General features: G+C 39.8%; 1 protein-coding gene across 2 annotated transcripts in view; it reads left to right on the forward strand.

Moving 5' to 3' along the window:
* Positions 1 to 21307, forward strand: part of Gabrb1 (gamma-aminobutyric acid type A receptor subunit beta1) — a 400056-nt gene extending 378749 nt beyond the window's left edge. Inside the window, exons 6-9 of one of the 2 annotated variants that reach the window (XM_027390838.2) lie at positions 1350 to 1487; positions 1648 to 1800; positions 5218 to 5462; positions 20963 to 21307. In XM_027390838.2, coding sequence (XP_027246639.2) covers positions 1350 to 1487; positions 1648 to 1800; positions 5218 to 5462; positions 20963 to 21307 — 881 coding nt within the window. The remainder of the gene's footprint in view (positions 1 to 1349; positions 1488 to 1647; positions 1801 to 5217; positions 5463 to 20962) is intronic. The other variant, XM_035453215.1, reaches the window with a different exon arrangement.
* The last annotated feature ends 1332 nt before the right edge of the window (positions 21308 to 22639 follow it).

The following is a 22639-nucleotide window of genomic DNA, read 5'->3' on the forward strand; positions in this document are numbered from 1 at the left end:
ACCAATATAACTCAGCCAGGCCACTGGCAAATGGGGACAGACCAAAGAAAGAAAACAGGCCATGAACATAGGACCATCCATGCTAAAGCCAGGGGCACACTTTCAACTGTCTTTAATCTTCTCCAGGTTCCTTGACACTAAAGCCCACCCTCAGAGATCCAAAGAGATCAATAATTCATAATGTACCTAGTATAATCAAAAATGTATATAATTCCTAAGATTTTACCTGTATGTTACCTATAATAATAGCAGCTACAATGGAAGGATATAAGCCTGGTTACTCTTTTAAATGAAATGTATGTTTATTTTTAAATGCCTTGATCATTTATTCAAGGTTTGATCATTCACTATATTCCCATTATCCCTTAGGCTCCCCTTTTAATAACTGTGTTTATCATTTAATTCCATTTTTGTTCTTAGATAAAGCATAATCCAAATCCATTTCCAGAGCCTTGGAATGAAGCCACCCCTTGCTTTAATAAAAGAGCACCCATCCATAGATACAATAAAAACAAATTTGTAGCAGTGATACAAGGTAATAAAAGTTCAGGGAGCTTATGTTCACTAAAGCCAGATGCATCTCCTTCCTCACCATAGCCAACCCTATGGGGCACGAATATAGATCATGATATTTTGGTGCAAACCTCAGCTCAATTCCAGGAGTTTGAATCTCCCATTGTCTTTCAGATGTCATCTGGTTTCCTCCGGTTGGTCTGGCCACAGTGGAGAATGTCTCCTACTTTGTGTAACAATGGCCTAGGCCCCTGGGTGGACGCATACCCATCATGGGGACTGGTGGAATGTGCCTAGGGACTGGTGAGGGACTAGTGAGGACGTGCAGTTTTATGGGTGCCTCTGGGATTAAAGGAAATATTTGGTATCAGCTTTATACATGATAATAGATGTCTTCTGCTATCACCCCCATTGTTGGAAAGCTATTTAAGAGTATGCTTGAATAAACTCCAGACTCCAGTATGAACTGAGAGCCCTCCTAAGATAACAAGATGTCTCTGTCCTTATGGCTGCTGGGTAGCTAGGATTTTCCCGATCCACACTCCTCCAATCAGAGTCAGACCCGAGCCTGTTTGGCTGCTTCTGATCACAGCCCCAAAGACATCAGTCCAGAATAGATGGCCTCTGTAGCATGGGACTGAAACAGGCCGAACCAAGCACACCCCCAACCCATCAGAAATAGCACTGGTTGTAGGAGCTATCTGCTATTCAAATTCAAAACGACACTCTTTGCCCCAGGGTATTATGAATCTTCCCTCTGGCTGTAAGATTGTCTTCAGAATGCATCTCTAGACCAACTGTGCTCTGTGTGACTAGGCTGTGTTTCTTCACTTCAGATGGCTATACTACTGATGACATCGAGTTTTACTGGAATGGAGGAGAGGGAGCAGTAACTGGGGTCAATAAAATCGAGCTTCCTCAGTTTTCAATTGTTGACTACAAGATGGTGTCCAAGAAGGTGGAGTTCACAACAGGTGAAGATGTTACTTCCCTGATAACCCATGCATGGATGAAAGGGAGGTGATGATCCTAATCAAATGATGATCTTTCTTTCTTCCCTTCTGCCCTCCCTCCCTTTCTTCTTCCCTCTCTCCCTCTCTCCCTCCTCTTTCCTCTTTTCTTTTTTAAACCCAGGGGCATACCCACGACTATCACTAAGTTTTCGTCTAAAGAGAAACATCGGCTACTTCATTTTGCAAACCTACATGCCTTCCACGCTGATTACAATTCTGTCCTGGGTGTCATTTTGGATCAACTATGATGCATCTGCAGCAAGAGTTGCACTAGGTAATGCATTCCCACTTTTTTATAGTTAATAGAGCAGACCTTCAAACAAAGAGGCAAGGCTAGGGATCAAATGCAGAACCTTCATATAGCAAGTAAAAGAACTAGACTGCAATAGGTGCTTTAAAATAAAAAAGATGAATTATAAGAGTGTTTATAATGAGTGCAATATCTTTTAGGATTTGCAAAAAAAATGGGGGATATTTTTTCCATTGAATGAATGTTTGTGGATTATATGTCAGAATCTCATTACACTGCATTTTTTTTTTTACTAAATATTGAAAACCTCCTCTTTGTTCCCTGCTTTTGACTGTTAAAACACTGGTAACATCGTTTTAAAATAAACATGGAGAAAGCTAAACCTATTGAGTGTTAGCAAGCTGTATCAATTGTTGGGAAATTGTATCCTTTGATGAACTAAAGTTAAAACATGCAAAACCCAGTCTTTGCCTTAAATATAGCTCATTATATTCAATAAGGCACAAACAATTCACCAACTATATTAATGATCCATGATTGAGTCAGAAAAAAAAAATGGTTTCTTGTTCAGTCGAACAAAATTCAGAATTAATTCTACCATGGTTGAAAACTGGAGAGCTATATTGAGACTGTAAATTTTTTTGGAAAGTTAGGATGTATAAAATGTGTCTGATGATCTCATGCAAGATCTCATAACCTCAAGTAGCCATGCGCAGGTCTACTTCATTATTTAATACTCAGACTCATTTTAGATATCATTCTAGTTTTGGAGAGAAAGACAGGAAAATGGGGAAATGTCTCTTCTGGCTAAAATAACTTATCATGCCTTTTCTCACACTAAAATGGATTAATTGATGAGTATATCCCTTCACACAAAGACTAATTGGCATATCTCCAGTCCTCTTCTATTGGCTGAGTACATAAGACTTGCAAAGTCAAATGCTTGCAGCCTCATACCAACCTTAGGGTGTTCTATGTATAAAGAAAATGGACAAATAGTTTTTCATATTATATATGTATCTTCAACATACCGGTTTAATAGGAACGCAGTCATGTGCATGTATGAGGGTTAAAGAAACCTTGGATGATATCCAATCTACATGAGGAAAAAAATTCAAAATTCAGGCACTCTGATTGTCTATACATGCCTATTCTCAAAGCAAATGACATTTTCATTAAAGATATTAGAGGAGCGGGAGAGATAGCTCAGTAGTTAAGAGCTTGTACTGCTCTTGTAGAAGACATGAGCTCAGCTCCTAGCATTCATGTTGGGTGGCTCACAAACATCTGTAACTCCAGCTCTAGGGAATCTGATGCCCTCTTCTGGCCTTCTTGGGTGCTATACTCACAGGCACAGATTCTCATAAAAGCACATAATTTTATAAAGCCAAACATATATGAGAGATGTTAATATATAATGATGTTTTGATCCTTAAAATGTTGACTAATATATATTAGCATACAAAATTTTAAAAACATTTACTTACTATTTTCTAATTTAAAACAAAGACTAAAAACATAAATTTAGTGACTATGTAAATAGAATATTCCTATATTCTATGAAATTTAAAGTTTTATTCAAAGAAACAAGTAAGATCATTCACTTATGTTCCAAGACATTTGAATCAATCACTGATATGCACTCATTTTAATTTTTTAAATAATATTTTTATTTATTCTTTGAAAAATCAAGCATGTGTACAATGTATTTTGATCACATCACACTACTTTCCTCTAACTCTCCCCAGGAACCTCCAAACCACCTCCCTTCTGACTTCATATTTATTGTTGCTGTGATTATTATTAGTAGTAGTATTGATAAGAAAATATGATTATATGCACAATGGAATATAATTCATCTATAAAGAAAAACTGTCATTAAAATTGCAGGTAGATGGATGGAAATGGGAAAAAATTGTTCCCTACCTTTCTATGGTATTCCTGGGGAGTTATATCAGGAAATCTGCAGTCTAGAGTTATCCCTTGCCAGATGATGGAAACCCCCTCTTTCATTCCTTTACCCCTCTCATTTCCCCACACCACTCTCTTCTCATCCTTTTCACAAAGCCTGTCTTTGCTTAATAGCTCCCATCTTATTTCACATATTATCCTTGCTTTATTTTAAATGTTGTCGTGAGAATCTTGCTTTTGTTGTTGGTGGTGTTTTGGGGTTTGTTTTGTTTTGTTTTGGTCCTATAGCTTATAGCTGGGTGAACTACATGAAGATAATTCATCTGAGAATTTTGTTTGTTTGGGTGGTTTTGATTTTTTGAGACAGGGTCTCATGTTGCACAGACTATCCACCACCATACTCAGCAACATAGCTAGTTTCCCCATCATATTCAGTGAGCTGTTGTGAGTGTACAAATGTGAAGTCCTGGTATTAGGAGTTGCAGTACTGTTTACACAAAATGTAGCTTCTTTTTGTGTTATTTTTCCCAAACAGTATTCCATTGTTACCATTATCAACACAATATAATCAATATGTTGTCCATCAAAATATATACTATTAACACTGTTGAGATTTAACAAGGCAGATAAAACATAACCTGTGCTATGTTTTTAAGCATCAACATTTTTTATCAAATCTAAAAGCTGATTTTTAATAAACCTTTTTCTGGTGTTAGGAAGTGAATTTGTTACAGGCTCTGGAACCAATGAAACAGAGGTAATATTTCAAAAACTAAAGCAACAAGATCTTATTATATGTAGAGAATATTTGATGGGAGACACAAAATTCCTTAAATATCTCTTCTCTTGGCAATCATGCATGAGTGACAAGTGACTAGAAAATGTAAAATGAAATTGTGAGTGAGGTATGTTATAGACTCATGAGATTATCAGTCACCCCAAGCTGGTCACCGACTTAGACTTTGAGTCTGGCAGTGGCTACTGTGGAGATCAGGGTCACAAGGACAGAATCCAGAGGGAAATGACTGACACATGGAGCAAAAGGAAAGGAAGGATGCAGCTAAGGATAGATGTAGCTATGCAACAGAGTAAGAGACAGTTGACAATGAGATTCCAGGGGAACTTTTTAAAATGTTAGGTGGGGGGGGGGGGGGGTGCGCGCGCGTGTATAACTCAATGTATACATGAAGGTCAGACAATAACTTCCCAAGTTAGTTGTCACATGCCACCTTATTTTTGACAGTGGAATTTTTTCTGCTTTTTCACTGCTTCCTTTCTTATATTTGCATGCTTATTTCTAAAACATCACTAGCCCTCCATCATCTGTATGCTCTATGCCATGTCTTAGTAACAGAATCTAGAGAAACCCTAATATTTTGTCTTTAGATATGTGTGTACTTTAGTCCAGTGGCTTAGCACACTACTTCCATTGTTGCAGCACATTAAGGGATGGCATTCATCTTCTGGGCCTTGGGAAAAAAATGACATCACAGCGGTGCCTTCAGCTAAGCTTGGGTTTTCTGCTCACAGGAATTACCACGGTGCTGACCATGACAACTATTAGCACTCACCTAAGGGAGACTCTGCCAAAGATTCCTTACGTCAAAGCGATTGACATCTATCTGATGGGCTGCTTTGTGTTTGTGTTCCTGGCTCTGCTGGAATACGCTTTTGTAAATTACATTTTCTTTGGAAAAGGCCCTCAGAAGAAGGGAGCAAGCAAACAAGACCAGAGTGCCAATGAAAAGAATAAACTGGAAATGAACAAAGTCCAGGTAATGCATTATATACTACTAATATTATCTCTATTATTTTTATTAATTATGAGGTGCCCAGGATTTTTCTGCAGAAAAATATGTTTTTGAAGTGCTGTTCGTTGTTATTAAGGCCAAACCATCTCCTCAATTTACAGATTTGAGAACAGTGGTTTGAAGAAATTACACTGAAAACTATTGTCAAAAGCATATGTATCAGTTGTGCATGATTGTAATAAAATAGCTGAAGCAGACTGATCTTAGTTTTTTTAAAAAAGCAGTTTGTTTAGCACACAGTTTTGGAGGCTGGAAGTTTAAAGAGTATAATACAACCTCTACCACTATGGTTGTTGGTAAGTTACATGTAGGACAAAGTGATTCTGTCACAAAGCAGAAAGCCAGACAGAAATTTGGGGTTCTCAAAACCTCTTCCAAGGGCAGCAGCTTCAATTAGGTAGCCACCCCTTACTAGGCTGTAACTTTCAAAGATCTACCTTCCAACACTGTCACACTAAGAATGGAGTTTCCAACACATGAAAAATTGGGGGGTATACTTAATCTATACCTCAACTGTAGTGAGTACCTATGACTAAGATCAGCCTCAAGTCCATTATGATTTATTCATGTGTATTTGTAAAATTACACATGAAAGAATTATGTGAGTTCTGCCTGGAAAACAAGTGGAGAACCACAGTGAATAGACTTAGACTCTGACCTTCAGGGGAACTGAACTACATCCATGAAAGTAGCTGGATGGGGAATTTACAAGCACTTCTCACAGGAAAAAAACAAAAACACAATGCCAAAATTAAAAACCAAAGTGCTTTAAGTGAAGGCAGAGTAGTTTGTATCAAGCTCTCCAATAGATGGAAGTTATGAAAATAGCAAATTTTTAATTCTGTTTAAAGACATGAGTGACTGAAAACAAAATAAACAAAAGAAGAAAAAAAAAAGAACCAGCCCTCAAAAGAAGAGTGGGTTGTACTAGGCCAAGAGGCAAACTCTAGCAGCACTTCAGTGGAAAACTGAAGTTTTGTTGGCTCAGTGAGTCAAAGCATGGTTGGTGATACTTCAGGGTACCTGAAATTTCAGAAAGAAGTAACCAATAGCAGATACTGAGTATCAGCTTCATTTGAATGTTCAGATAAGAGCCCTAGAAGCCAAGATGGCAGATTCTTGGTTAGTCCTGAGTGTCAGTTGGACAGGATGTAAACTCACCTAGGAGACAAGACTCCAGGTGCTCTTGAGAGGGATTATTTAGTTTGGGTTATCTGAGTGAGCCTGTGAGGGATTATCTCAGTTAAATCGATTGAGATTAGGTTAGAGGAAGACCCGTCCTAAAGAGTTCATCACCATTCTCTGGGTTTATGTCCCGGATCAAATACAAAGAAGCAGCTAGCTGACCAGAGAGCATCCATTGCTTTCTGGTTTCTGACTGTTGATAAAATATGGCCAGGTACCTCAAGCATCTATCTCAGAGATTTATTGACCACAATGGACAATACTCTTACATTGTGAGGCAAAGTTAACCCTTTCTCCCTTAAGTTGCTTTTGTGGGGTATTTCTTCACAGCAACAGAAAGGTGGCTAATGCAACCTCAAAGTGAAATACAGCTACAGAGTACAAATTAAATGCCAAAATAAACCAAAAATGGTTTCAACTGCTGTCCACAATGTGGAATTCAGTGCCTGAACATAGAGTTTGTTTTTAGCCCATTCATGTAATTTACATATGAAGTTTAAGAATAAGGAAAAAAACCTGAAATAGACTGTCTCTTTATGGGTTCTATTGCTGTAAGGAGACACCATGATCACTGCAACTCTTATAAAAGAAAACATGTAATCGGGTGGCTCACTTACAGTACAGAGGTTTAGCCCATTATCATCGTGGTGGGAAGCAAGGTGGCATGCAGATGCACCTGGTGCTGGAGGTGAGAGTCCTTACATCTTGATCCAAAGGTAACAGGAAGTGGTCTGTCTCACTGGGTGTGACTTGAGCACGTATGAGACCTCAAAGCCTGTCTCCACAGTAACATACTTCCTCCTACAAGACCACACCTACTCCAACAAGACCACACCTCCTAATAATGGCATTCCCTTTGGGGGGGGGGCATTTTCTTTAAAACCACCACATAGACCCACTCTAACAATACATAAAACCAAGTTTCCACCTATTCTGGGTAATATGTCAGTGATTAAAGTGCCTAAGAAAACAAACCCCAAAATTCTTCAGGGATAATAAACAACCCAGAGTTTCTATAATACATCATTCCAAATATCTAACACAGTAAAACATTAGCATACCTGAACAGAAACAGGAAAATGATAGCATGACCAAAAGCAATATGACTTTAAGAATCTCAAGTACTGACCTAGAAAACAAGCATTATAGCATAACTTTAATTAATACATTTTAAAATCTGTAGGAAATGGAAGTACCAGCCTAGAAGTGAAAGCAACCAATATACTCTGAAATAGATGATTAAACAAGCTGTAGTATATTCATACCATAGAATACTGTTTTCATTGGGGTCTCTATTGTTGTGAGAAAACCATGACCAAAAGCAACTTGGGGAGAAAAGGGCTCATTTCAGCTTACCTATCCCAATTGAAACCATGAAATAGATTGGATGTAAGTCACAGGCTTGGACATGCCCTTCAATGGACTAATATTATATTCTATGGAGTAGAAGGGATTAGTCCCAGTTCCTTTACTCATGTTCTTACTGTGGACACTGTCCTTTGGAGTTGCCCAAACTGGAACCATGACTCTCTGCTTGTATTTACTTCCTCCTCTCTGTTACCATGCACTCCTATACCTCTACTGTGGAAGAGCTATAATAGCACGTATTCATGTAGTTATTCTTTAGCATTTTTCTCTCATTAGACTGTAGTTTACAATGACAGGCAACAGGGCCTTTGTCTTGTGTATTTACTATTCTTTCCTCAATAGCTACAATGGGGTAGAAACCAAGTATGTCTCAAGTGAATGAATGAATATCAGATAAGTCTTCTCCATTAAGAGTTTTCAGAGCTCATTCAGATTATTGAGTGACATGTCATAATGCTTTCTAAATTCTTGCATCTTCATATGAAATGAGAAAAGGAGACAATAACCCACTAACTTTAGCTTCTGCCCAAAACTGCCTTACTATTTCTTTTTTTTTCATTTATCTGTGTGTGTGTGTGTGTGTGTGTGTGTGTGTGTGTGTGTGTGTTGCTGAGGACTGAACTCAGGGCCTTTTGCATTCTAGGCAATGAATTCTCTGAATAATGTTTTTATCGTGCATGCTTATATGAACCTCTGGTATTCTTTCTAAATAATCATGCCATATGTTGTTAGAAATAACTTTCAAAGGTGATTAGGCTAAGACTTTACTGAATTTTTCATATGTAGATGGAATAATAATTGCACAGTGTCCTAGTTAGGGTTACTCTTGCTGTGATAAAATATTATTACCTAAAGCGACTTGGAGAGGAGAGGATTTATTCAGCTTGAGCAGCACTGTTCATCATCAAAGAAGTCAGGACAGGAACCTAGAATCAGGAGCTGATCCAGAGGTCATGGGTGGGTGCTGCTTACTGGCTTGCTCCCCCTAGCTTCTCAGCCTGCTTTCTCATGGAACCCAGAATACCTGCCCAAAGATGGCCCCTCCACAATGGGCTGTTCCTATGCCATCAATCACTAATTAAGAAAAATGTCCTACAGGCTTGCTCACAGCCTGATTTTTATAGGCATGTTTTAAATTGAAGTTTCCTCATCTCAGATGACTTTAGCTTGTGTCAGGTTGACATAAAACTATCCAGCACATGCAATGTCACCATCTCATGCAACTCAAAATGATCCTGCAAATGCTTGGGTTTGGCAAATCCTAACCTCCTCATCTTCTCAGCTGGAGACTCAGAGAGGCAATATGTCCATAAGAAATGTCATCTGCTCAGCTTATCATCCCCAGAAGTTAAAGAATGTTAACTGTGCTATTTCAAAAACTGCAATGTTGTGGTTAAATTCAAATCTGTAGAAATTATTATATTTCCCTTAATATGATGGTTGGATGATCTTCCGCTTTCCTGTGGGATGCTTTTTAAAAGTTAAACTTAATTGGTATGTGTCTAGTCTCCCAGATTTTTCATTTGAGAGAACTGTAGGATTTGCCTTGTTATCCTGGAGTGTGGAGTGACATTGTTCATTATTAGGCATCACTTTTGATGGCCAAAGCTGGGCAGTTAGGGCAAGGGATATCCGGACTGATACCTCCAAAGTGCAGGCCCTGTATTGATTTATACTTCCACCAGCTGCAGTGAAGCACTTTTTATATGAGTGCAGATGCTGAATCCAGACATTATGGGAGTTTCAATCTCTAAGGTGATAAAGACTGTAGATTCATGAACCCCTTGGGCATCATTGGAAACTAGGGATGGTATTTAGAGTTTTGAAAGACAGATTTCATAGCACAACAAGACTTTGAGCAAGCTGCCTCTGGGATGCTTTTAAACTAACCTGAAACTTTTTTAGTTGTGTATACTGGCTACAGTGTCTGCTGTGTGCAATGGATGAAATGGATGTCGGGGTGGTCTGTGACCTGAGACTACCAAATGCTGGGAGAATCCATGAAAAATTCATGACAAATGGGCAGTTGCATCCCCAAAGATTAAGATGGAGAACTTTCCTTTCTGTAACTAGATACCAGTTTTGTGACCAGCCTCTTCTCCCTGATTTCTGTTCTTTTTTGATAAATCATCCAAATACTTCCAGGCAACTCTCTGCATGTGAAGTAAGCTGTACACTGTGTTGGTCTCCAAAATGCATGTGAAGATGAGTATTTCAAAGGTAAAAAGATCCATGCTTACACCACAACATGCCTGCTAGCCTTGGAACCTGGGCCTCAGCACTCCTCAGCAGCATCTCACTTCAGAGTGCCTGGCACATAGACCCTGTTTGATGAAACAGGCTGTCTTTATTTGGCAACTTGAACATTAAACTTCATACTTTTGCCCAAATATAGCTTGGATCGCTTTTTTTTTTATTCCTAAACATGTTTAAACCTATCACATCTCCAGAATTCTTGGGAGTCTAACTATTTTTGTCTTTTTCCTTCTCTTTCCCACTCCTTTGATGTTGCCTCCTCTTCCTGCTCCTCCTCTTTCCCTATCCTCTCTTTTTCCTATTATCTACTTTCTTACCTTCTAAATAGGAAGGAATCTTTTGGTGAGTGAGACAGAACTCTAACTTAGTAACTATCCCCTGGTTCTAGTTTCCTGTGAGGTGCTTTTCAAACGAGCAAACATGGTAAGCAGAAAGGCTCCCTCTTAATCCCCTAATTCCAGTTTCCTTTATATTGGCATTGTTTTCAGTAGATCTCTCTCTCATGGTAACCCCAAAAGCTCTAGATTTATCACGTCAATATATATTATTGACGTGATAAATCTAGCTTAGGCCCTAAGTACTTTATAATAATGCTAAACCCAAAAATGACAACCAAAATAAGTCCTAGGTATGAGCCTATTTTTTTTCTAACTTAAGAATCCTTGTCATGCAGAATTCAGTCTTTTTAATGAGTAAAACAGAAAACACCAAACGCTCAAGTCAGGGCAACATATGCCTGTGAAGTCTAAAGGATGCCATCAGAGCCACTCTAACTATGTGCACCAAAGGAATGTCAGAGTGCTTGTATCAAAGGAAACTAAGGTAGTCAGAAAGACCAAACCAACAGGCATCACCACATGCAACTAAAACCCTTGGATTGTGTGTGTAAAGTACAGGCTGGGGGCTGGTCAGTGATGGTACCATGCCTTTAATCCCAGCACTTGGTAGGCAGAAGCAGGTGGATCTCTGAGTTTGAAGCCAGCCTGGTCTACAAATGGAATTCCAGGACAACCACGGGTACACAGAGAAACCCTGTCTTGAAAAAAAATGCAATACAGGCTGGTAGAATGTTAACACATGATGAAATAAAGTAGGATAGAATTTTTTAAAACAGTTTTCAAAGTTGGTTCACACACACTCTTGGTTTGACCACTGAAACTAAAACAGAGTTCAAAGAGAGGATGGAAAGCTTGAGCTTGGGGCTCTTCTTTCTGAAGACATTAACTGAGTCCCTACTGTAGGTCACCTCAGATTAAGTTCTGGAAAGAACAGAAAGATATATAGCTATGAGTTGCAGCTGGCTCCTGACTAACTGAGCTCATATTCTTTTGAGAGCATCAAATAATGTGTATAGAAGGTATGGAGAGAAGCTCAGTAGCTGACAGTACTTAACGCTCTTGCAAAGGATCCAGATTTGGTTTCCAGCATCCACCTGATGGTCCATAATCCTCTGAAACTCTGTTGCAGAGGATCTGATGCCCTCTTCTGGCCTCCTTGGGCACCAGGCCCATAAACCACAGACAGACACAAGGCAAAACACTTATTGACATGAAATAAAATAAAAAATAAATAGGTTTTTAAAGAAAATAAAGTGTGTATACAGCTATGTAAACTACCGGAATGGCAGTTCATGATGCAGAAAAAAAGGATGAGAGCCCTGCCTAGCAACAATCTGAAAAATACTCCAGAAGCATATAATGGTGGGTAAAATGCCCTGTGGACTTAGAAAGAGGAGTGGGAAAAGCCAGAGCCAGGCAGAGTGGTCCACAGATGCCTTCCAAACACTGGGGGGAGACTGAGTCAGAAGGATCCCAATTTTGAAACCAGATAAGCTGCATAGCAAGTCCCTGCCTCTCTCATGCATGCATACACACACAGTGTCCTGTGCATAGTGACCAGGGGAAACAATAGTGAGAATGGGGAGTACATACATGGTATTTGTGGACTACTATGAAATTTTAGATTTCATTCTATGGCTTTGGAAAAAGCTTTAAAAAAATGAACAAAGAAGACAGTGCCTGCTTTGCATCTTATAGACTCACTCTGGCTGCTGTGCACAGAAGAAACTGGAGGACCACACTCCTAAAAAAGGGAAGATAATTATGAGGCCACAGTAGAGGGAATCGGTCAGAGTGAAAACATGTTTAAGTGGAGTCATTGGCCTTGTTAGTACACAGGAGGAGAGATATGGGGAGGGAACTAAAAATTATATTTTCTGCCTGAGCAATGTTATAGAAAGTCCCAGTAGCCTCATTTTATCATCATTATTTTTTCTATTTCCTGAAATAAATATATTTAAAAAGGTATATTTAAAGTGTGCATATTTGTTTACATGTATGTAGGTTTATACTTAGCCATCTTCCCTTTTTCAAAGTGATGATAAAGTATTTGTTTTTGCTGGTTGTTATCAGGATATGCAAGGAAATAAAAAAAAATGAGCAAAGTTCCCAACCACCCAAACCCTGCCCCTGCAAAGGAATTCCAGGTCACAGGATCAGATTTGGGAAATATAGTGAGTACAAATGACATGATGGCTAAGAGCCTGAAAGTGAGCCAGCCGTGGTGGCACATACCTTTAATTCCAGCACTCTGGAGGCAGAGGCAGGTATATTGCTGTGAGGTTGAGACCAGCCTGGTCTATAGAGTGAGTGCCAGGAGAGGCTCCAAAGCTATACAGCCTGAAAATGTGGTACATCCTAGGAGAGAGAGAAGTACATAGACGCTGTGGCCTTCCAGGCTGTGGCAATGTATAGAGGCCACTACTCACACAGGACAGCTTCTTCAGATAGACTGTGGGCTTCTTGAGAACCTGAGTCAGCATCCAGTATCATTGCACTGTCTTCCTGATCTGTAGTTCAGAACCACTTAATATATATGACTCTTTCGGAAATGGCCAGCAAGAAGGAAGTAACATACTGTTTGCAACATGAGTTGAGCCTGAAGGTATGCCTCAACGAGGCTTTAAAGCTGCCACTGCCAACAAGAATGTATTTTACTTCAATTACACTGAAATGAGTTCTGCTATGTTTATATATTGAAAATATTCAAAGTGGTTAAATACAGTAAGTAGTGATTTTTTTTTTTTTACAATGGGAGAGAAAGGATAAGATAGAGCCTGAGCCAAGGTAGAAGGAAGTCGGTAACATTTGTTTAATGTTTCTAGTGTTACTGTAGAAGGAGACACGGCTGTCATCTTGCTGGTTCCTGGACCCCTCTCCTTTTAGACCCACTCTCAGGATTTTTGGGCACACCCTTTTTTATCAGTCAGGATTCTCTGGAAAAACAGAACCAATGGGTTAGAACCAACAGCATGTAGCAAGGATTATTTGACAGAATTATCTTAGGCAGTTGAGGAGCTGTCAAGTCTCAATTCTGTAGAGCAGGTTCCCGGCTGGAAACTAAACTGAACTTGATTAAAAATCTGTAGAGCATCCTGAAATCACAGACACAGTTTTGAGGCACAGTTTCTTCTTCTTTAGGAATCCCCTGTTTGCTCTGAAGCCTGTCAAGTGATAATTTAAGGCCACTAACATCATCAAGTACTGTTACCTTTAATTACAATAACTAATTATGTCAGTTACAGCTACAAAATCACTTCACTATGACACAAAGATGAGTGACAACTTAGCATGTCAAATTAATGACTGTACAGTTTTAGCCACCAGTTCTGAAATTTTCTTGTTCATTCGTTCCATCTCTTTATTGTTCTAAGCACCTTTCTCAGTTTGAACAAGACAAAGTCTGACAGAAAATAGTACTTCTCTGGCAGTTTTTAGATTAAGAGACCTTTAAATCTTGCTACAGAAGATGTTTTGGCCTGTTCTGTAGTTAATTCCAGGAGAACATAGGAAAATGTAATTCACTTTGAATTTTCACCTTTTGTGATGAAATATGAGCATGACGATAAGGAAAACAATTCAACCAGTTTGTATGATGGTTACACTTCTTAATTCTAAATAAAATGAGGTAGGTGATACATAGATAATTGATAGATTGATGGATAGATGGATGGCTAGATAGATGATAGAATGATAGATAATAGAAAGACAGACAGATAGATGATAGATTAAAAGACTTTTCTCTTTATATTGATTTTTAAACAAATTGATGCTGGGAGAGGAAAGCATTGTTGCTTATCCTTGAAAACATAAGGTTGTAAGCCCCACTACTTTAAGAACCTTGTCTGCTTTGTTCACCACTATCTTCCCAAAGTTAGGATTTCCAAGTAAAGTGTTTATAAGCCCTGTGCTGCAGGAAGGATGAAGAGAGATCAGCAACCAGAAGCCAGATACCCATCTCTCCTGTGGTTTTCCTTCATATTTGAGTCCTTCCATTTGTGATCAGGTATTACCAATTCCAACTAACCTGATCACCTAGGAGAAAGATGGTGGAAAGGCCCAGAGTTACAATAGGGCAAACATGAAAAGGACAGTTAGAAAGAGCACTGAGTGCCTACGTTTAACAGAGGTGACACCATTTGTTCAGTGAAAGATTTACAGCCAGTTCAAGGAGAGGGGCATCTTCAGTGTTTGGATGGTGGAATATAATATTAAGGGTTTCATTCATTGAGATCCTTCCATGTCCAAAATGAGGGACATAATGTCCTTTAGCAGTATCTGGCACAGTGCCCAAAGCTCAGCAGGCACTCTATAAATGGGGGAGGTGAAGGAATGAGCACTTTAACTGTTTATTCATGTTCCTCTTAAAATTACCTCCTTTGGAACAGAAAATATGCCTATCTGGTAAAGAGTGAGGCAAAAGCCAGCCCTTGGGGCTGCATGTCTACAGCAGCACACTCTGTGTCCCTTTATTCGCCATGTAAACTGGTTTTATAGAATCTATCTGATGTAGAAGAAAGAGGGATTACTTACTTATATGTCCTCCTGAAGCCCCAGTAATAATGCTCATTTTCTCTAGATGTTGATTCCATGATTCTCTAAACATAATAAAAGAATCAGTATGGTTTTTTGTTTGTTTTTTGAGGAATACAGGTAATACAATGCAACCATTCCCTGAGTTCTCAAACCCATTTTGAAGTCACTAGAATCCATGAGCAACCACAATCCTGATATACAAGAGCATCAGGATGTAGTATGCAGATCCATACTGAGGCAGTTCAACATGACACCCTAACCGAATAAATCAAAGGGAGGAGAAAAGCCAATGAGGCAGTGCTGCATCTGCCTGTTCTTTCTAAATATGCCCAGTATATAGTCAGTGCAGGTCAGGGAGAAGAGACAGGACGCTGAGCATGATCCTGATCCACTTGTGCCTGGAAATTAATGCAGGAATGACCTTCCTCTAAGGTGACTTGAAGAGTGGGGTATGGGTATCCCACTGAACAGTTCTATCACCATCAGCAATACTTTAGAACATCTAATAGTCCACACTTCCATAAAGATCCAGCGTGTTCACATTCTCTTTGCTTTAATTCCATCTGACTCAAGGTTTAAAAACCCTATTAGCTGAGTCATGCTCCACTTAGATGTTGATCCCTCATTAACTTGGGAGCCTTCATCCAGTACAGATGAGACAAGGCACGGGGCACTTCCTTGATGTGTCTGAAGATGTGACAAACCAATGGACATTTTCCTTTGTGAATCTTATTTTGGAGGGAGCTGTATCAGTGCTGCATAAAGTGGATATCTAACACACACACACACACACACACACACACACACACACACACACTGAGGCATGCACACACATGCATGCTCACACACACAGAGTCTATAACACCAGCTTTTACAATAACCCTATTCTAGTAAGAAAGGTTACTGGAAATTTAAAAGGACTCTTACGTGGCTTTTCTTAAAAGTGCCTCAAAAAGAATACTGTGCTGTTGATTTAATAATTAAGCAATGCGATCAACTTTCATAGAAAGTTCTAAAACTGGATTCATTCTTTTGTGTGAAACACTTGAAGCTATGGTTTCTAACTCAACAATGGAGACTGCTTTAAAAGATTTACTTCCCTCCCAGAGGCGTTAGATGTCTTTGTACATGCACCAGGTTAAGAAAAATACAATAAAACACACCCTGGCTTCTGTTTAATGAGAAGCACGTGCAGGCATTCCTGGCTTATTCTGGTGTCTTTAACTTGTTGATTTAACTGCTCATAATAATTTAACTTTACAATGTATACAATATAAGTGAGGGATTCCGTTCTGCAAGTTTTATTTTTTACAATGCTATGTTACAATGTTATTATACACAATGGTCAAAGAGTACCAAAGACTGGAGACCACCAAAGACCTAGAAGAAATCATCCTTTTATACATGAGAATGCTAAGATCTTTACTAACTCAAGGTCATTGAACATCAGATAATAATAATAATAATAATAATAATAATAATAATAATAATAGGATGAAAACACAGCTTCGGCCCCCAACCCCTTGCTCTGCTATTTCTACGTCCTTCCAGACTATTCCAGCCACTGCTTTCATGAAGCTTCCTGCAGCTAATGATAATTTTTCCTTCTGGTGAAACCATTAGTATTTGATGGAAAACATGCCTTAGTGATTCCTGATATAACAATGCACCTCAATGAGATACGTGTCTTAACAATCTGTGGTTCATGTTTTTCTTGAGTATTTCAAACCTAGAAGCCATGTGTTCTATTCTTCATCTTCTAAAGTATGCATCTTTATCACTTCAGGTATGCAGTTTCAGTAACAAACTTTCTTAGGCATGACTTTTCCAAATTCCAGCTCACTCTGTGTAGTGTGAACAGACACACTCACACACACACACACACACACACACACACACACACACACACACACACTATAGGCTATAGCTATATCCCACTCATGAGGCATTAATCTAATAAATCTTTATCAATAAAAAATTGGGGGTCGGCAGATGCTCTCGGGGAGGTCAGTACAAGACTGATCCAGACCGCTGAACATGGATGTCGATAAAGAGGCCTCTGCATTCCAGGGAGCCTCTGGTGGTGGATTAGTATTTTTCCCTGGTGCAAGAAGGGACTTTGAATGCCCATCCCATGTGAAGGGTACACTCTGGCCCTGGACACATGGGGAAGGGCCCAGGACCAGCACAGAAAGATTTGGTGGACTTTGCAGAGCCCCTGTTGAGGGCCCTACCCTGCCTGGGGAGTGGTGGGTGGATGGGGTGGGGGGTAGCTTGAGGGTGGGGAAGGAGGGATGGGGGTAAGGGGAGGGAGAGGGAGAGGGAGAAGGGACTTACATGTGAAACAAGCTTATTCCCTAACTAGAACTAATAAATAAATTTAAAAAAAAAATTGGGGGTCGGATATTAGGATAAGAACCTGAAAGATCAGAGGAGCATGGAGCAGTCACCCGTCACCCCCACTTCATCTGTTCCTCTTGTCCAAAAGTGCTGAGATCCTCTCTCAGCCCTGCATTACTACTTTCTGTCTCCTCTCTGTCTACAGTCCTCCAAACCTCTATGATTAATTTTGATCAGTTAGTAACTAGCACCACCCTCTGACTCTAAGCAAGCTTTATTTGTCATAACAGCATCAAAATATCACACAACACACTAGGGCAAAGGGAAACAGGCCCTTTGAAACACTGCAAATGTATGTGCCAATAATCAGTATGGTTCCTCCATGGTCTCTACTTCAGTTCCCACCTCAAGCTTCCTGTGTAGATTTCTTTCCCTAAACCCCTTCATGATAAACTATAAGCTGAAATAAAACCTTTCCTCCCCAAAGTTGCGTTATCATAACAACAAAAAGCAAACTAGTGCAGAAATCGTAACTGAGACTGGGATACTGCTGTAATGGGCCTATCCATATTAGTTCTTTGAAGGTGGGAAGGTGATTCTTTTGCAATTGATTGAGTGTTCAGTTCAACCAACTTGCTGGGTTGTTCTGTAGGCTTGGAAGATAAGAGTGTTGAAAGAGATGCAAAAAAAATGGAGGCCTGGCTTGGGAAATTTCAGAGGCAAGTAAAGACTCTATAGGGGTTGTTCATATGATATCTTGAGTTGAGACTCTCTGTTATCTTGCCAGCTGGGGATAAAGAAGAAGCTGTGATTAACCAGAGACCGTAGCTAAAGTGAAACCTTTGCTGTACTAGGATAGCTGACATGGTTAGCTAGGACTAAGAAACCAACTGTAATGGAGAAAATACCAGTCTGGTTGAGTTGAAATCTTCAAGGGAGTATTTGCTCAGAGTCATCACCCAGAAGCTGTGGTCCACAGGGGTAAATGCTGCATCACATGCTGGTAGCCAAATCTGGTAGTGTGCAAGAGTCCTCATGTGTTTGTTACTGATTTGGGTAGCGTGAGAGCTGCAGGATTGAAGGAGTTGTGGAAAGAAGCTGATGCCTGTCACTGTGAGAGACCAAGGGAGGCTGGAGACACCATTGGTAATAGGACAATCTGAGTAATGGTGGAAACCCAATGATTTAAAGGGGTAGTGGAAAGAAGCTGGGGGTTGACACTGTGTGGCCAAGTTGGAGGCCCTAAAGAGAAACCAGGTGAGAGTGCAGCCTCAGCTATAGTAGAAACTCCAGCATGATGTAGATGCCAAGACCATGTGATGTCCACAAAGAATAGCAGCAGCAGATGTGGAGTGAGCAAGGCTGAGCCTACAAGACAGGATTTGTGTAGGGGTGTGTTGTGGAGACTAACACCAGAGAAGCCAAGCTGCCTAAGCCCTAAAGCCTAGAGGATTGTGAGTCCCAGATGAGGGATCTTGATCTAGTTATACTGTTGGATTTTGATTTTGCTTTGGTTTTATTACAACTATGTCCTTGTTCTTTCCTCTTGGAATAAGAAGTATTTGAGTTCTTTCTTTGTTGTTTGTTAATTTTATAGGAACCCATAGTTGAGACTTTGGATTTGTAAAGAGTTTTTAAAGCTCACTGGGTCTTTTAAAATATTTAAATTTTTAAAGACTCTGGGACTTTTAAAGTAAAAGTATGTTTTATATTGTGATAGTAACAGGAGATCTTGGGAATATGCAGGAAAGGAAAGGCTATTGGTTTAGGAGTGATTTTGTTTGTCAAGTTGACAAGATGTCAGTTGTGCTGGTTAGCTTTTCATCAGCTTGACACAAGCTGAAATCATTTGAAAAGAGGAAAGTTCAATGGAGAAGATGCCAATCAGACAAGACTATAGGCAATGGAGGGGGCATTTGCTTGATTGATGATTGATGTGGGAGGGCCTAGCCCATTGTGGGTGGTACCCCTCTTGGAAGGTAGCCCTGGATTTATAGAAAACCAACTGAGAGAGCCATGGGGAACAAGCCAGTAAGCAGTGTTCCTCCACACTCTGTTTAGTTCCTGGTTCCAGTCCTGCCCTGCTTAAGTTCCTGCTCTGACGTTCCCTTCATGATGGATTGTAACCTAGAAGCTTCAAGATTAAATAAACCTGTTCCTCCTCCAAGTTGCCTTTGGTCATAGTGTTCTATCACAGCAACAGAAAGCAAATGGGTACAGAAGATATGTGCTGGTTAGGTTTTACTATCAATTTGACATAACCTAGAGTCACCAGGGGAAAAGGAAGAACTGAGGAATTGCCCAATTCAGATCTCCCTGTATTGGTGTCTGAAGGCATTGTGTTGATTGGTAGTTTGTGTGCGAGGGCCTGGCCCACTGTGGGTAGCACCACACCTCCAAGGTGGACCTCAGCTGTGTAAGAAAACAAGCTGATTAGGTCAGAAAGAGAGCCAAAAACCACAGTTCCTTCATGGTTCTTGTCTCCAAGTTTACCCTTTAGTTCCTGCCCTGACTGCTGTCACTAATGGATTACAATCTAGAGTTTAAGCTAAATAGACCCTTTCTTTCCCAAGTGGGTTTTGGTCAAAATGTTGTGTTAATAGCAACAGAAATCAAATTAAAACAAGATAGGTAGACAGGTGGTTAAAGATAGAAGATGAATTAGAAAATGAATAATAGATGACAGATAGATAGATAGATAGATAGATAGATAGATAGATAGATAGAGATAGGGACAGTTGATAGATTATGATAACAGATTGACAATAGATAGATCATACAAGTGGATGGTACATAGATAATTGATAGAAGTAGATAAATGATAGACAAAAAGTCAGAGATAGAGAAATTAATAGATATAGAATAGGTATATAGATAATAATAGAAGATAGATAATTGTAATAAGTAATTAATAGAGATAGGCAGACATAATCATAAATAGAAGATAAAATAGATAATTAGTAGATCAGTGATAAGTAGATAGATAACAGATGGATAATTGATAGAAATTGATGACTGATACAGATGACCGAAGACAGACGAATGTTAGATAAGAAATGGGTGGTTGGCTAATAGCTGCAGACAGAGTTGATGGGCAGATTTATAGAAGAAAAATATATAATTTCTGGAGGTAGACAGATGACTGATAGAGATAGCTTATTGATATAAATTGATGATAGAAGATAGAGATAGAGGATGAGTAATAGGTAGCTAATGGAAAATAAAAGATTGACAGGATGAATGATTGACAGATGATTGGCAGATTAGATAGACAGTCAGATGAATTAGATAATTTTCATTGTCAGAGAGCACATGGAGTCAGTTCTCTGAAATGGATCAGTGTACGCGAAATGGAAAGGATCAATGCGTGGCCCTGTGACAAGGACAGCATGACTGTGAATGCCCTTGGTGAGTGTCTGAGCATGTCCTTTTTGCCCTCAGGTCGACGCCCATGGCAATATTCTCCTCAGCACCCTGGAAATCAGGAACGAGACCAGCGGCTCCGAGGTGCTCACGGGTGTGAGTGACCCCAAGGCCACCATGTACTCGTATGACAGCGCCAGCATCCAGTACCGCAAGCCGCTGAGCAGCCGCGAGGGCTTCGGGCGCGGACTGGACAGGCACGGGGTGCCAGGCAAGGGGCGCATCCGCAGGCGCGCCTCGCAACTCAAAGTGAAGATCCCTGACTTAACTGACGTGAACTCCATAGACAAGTGGTCCCGAATGTTTTTCCCCATCACCTTTTCTCTTTTTAATGTCGTTTATTGGCTCTATTATGTACACTAAGGTCAGCCTCATGGTTCGGTCTAGACTATCTTCCTTGGCTTGTTTTCTAACCCCACAGGTTCCCAACAGCAATTACTGCTGTGGATTTTGAGGTAAGAGATCCAGCCATCCAATTGGTTTTCAGTCTTGTGTGTCAGTTTTTATTATCACACCATGTTTACTTCAACAACAACAACAACAAAACGGTGTTTTTTTTCTGTCTACTGTGGTCCAGGTTACTAGCTCTGTAAGAGTTCCATCAATTGCTTTGTTTACAAACACAAAGGGAGAGGTAGATGGGTGGTAGCTATTGTTGGCCATCTTTCCTAGTTGCCTGGATCTTACTGGATAATTTGAAAATGAAAATGTACAGTGGACCTTGCTGTCCACCTGCACTGTGTTCTCTGAGTAAACTGTAATCATCTCATTCTGCCAAAAAAAATTTTTAAATGACAAGAAAAAAATAACTTCAGCATCTCAGAAGAATAAAGCCATTGACAAATTGCAGGTTTCCAAGAAGCGGGATATAACACTGACAGTTCCCCTCCCCTCTGAAGTTCTCCCAAGTCCCTTCTAGAAAGGCTTCTCAGCTCTGTAAAAGAGGGATATCAAAGCTAGCATTAGTCACCTTTTTTTCCCAACCTCATCCTACTGTGTCCATCTAACAAAGGCTATGGAGATCCTTAACAATACTTTTTTTTTTTTTTCCTCAAACTGCCCAGATGTTCAAGTTAGTGCTAGAATCCAGCCTGATCTAACTGGTAGTCACTGAGAATGTTTTTCTTTACTGCTCAAGAATAAACTTTGGGGGATTTTTCTTACTGACCGTCCTTTATGAGCATTAGAATGTCTTGATGCCATGAAACCATGTGATCATATGTCCACAATTCCTGCTCCAGAAAGGAGAGAGAGGATATGTGGGGTCCAGGTAGTGAGGGATTTGAAGGAGGTAGAGACCAATTTTTTTCCTTGAGGAAAAAAATGCTATTTCTCTGAGAAAGGCAAGACTTGCATATTATGAAAAGGATGCCTGGGCAGTTACCTGCCCTGCCAAGTCTTAAGTCATATTGTGTGAATTTCTTAGCCTTCTAGAGAGCAGCATCAAATGGTGATAATGAGCTCATCACACAGGACTCTACTGGAACTATTTGATTCCATTCCCTGGTTCTGCATTTTAAACAACAACATGAATGGCCCAGGAAATGTCCATCTGCCATGTCAGTGTCTTCCTCCAAAGCCAGATTTCCAGTTTAAAACAACCTTTAAAGTAGCAAAACTCACAGAAAGAGAAGAAACTCATAAGGACAAAACACTGAGTCTTTGCCCATGCACACCAGCCACTGAAGTGTGGAC

The sequence above is a fragment of the Cricetulus griseus genome (genome assembly GCF_003668045.3).
Source record: "Cricetulus griseus strain 17A/GY chromosome 1 unlocalized genomic scaffold, alternate assembly CriGri-PICRH-1.0 chr1_1, whole genome shotgun sequence".
NCBI lineage: Eukaryota > Metazoa > Chordata > Mammalia > Rodentia > Cricetidae > Cricetulus > Cricetulus griseus.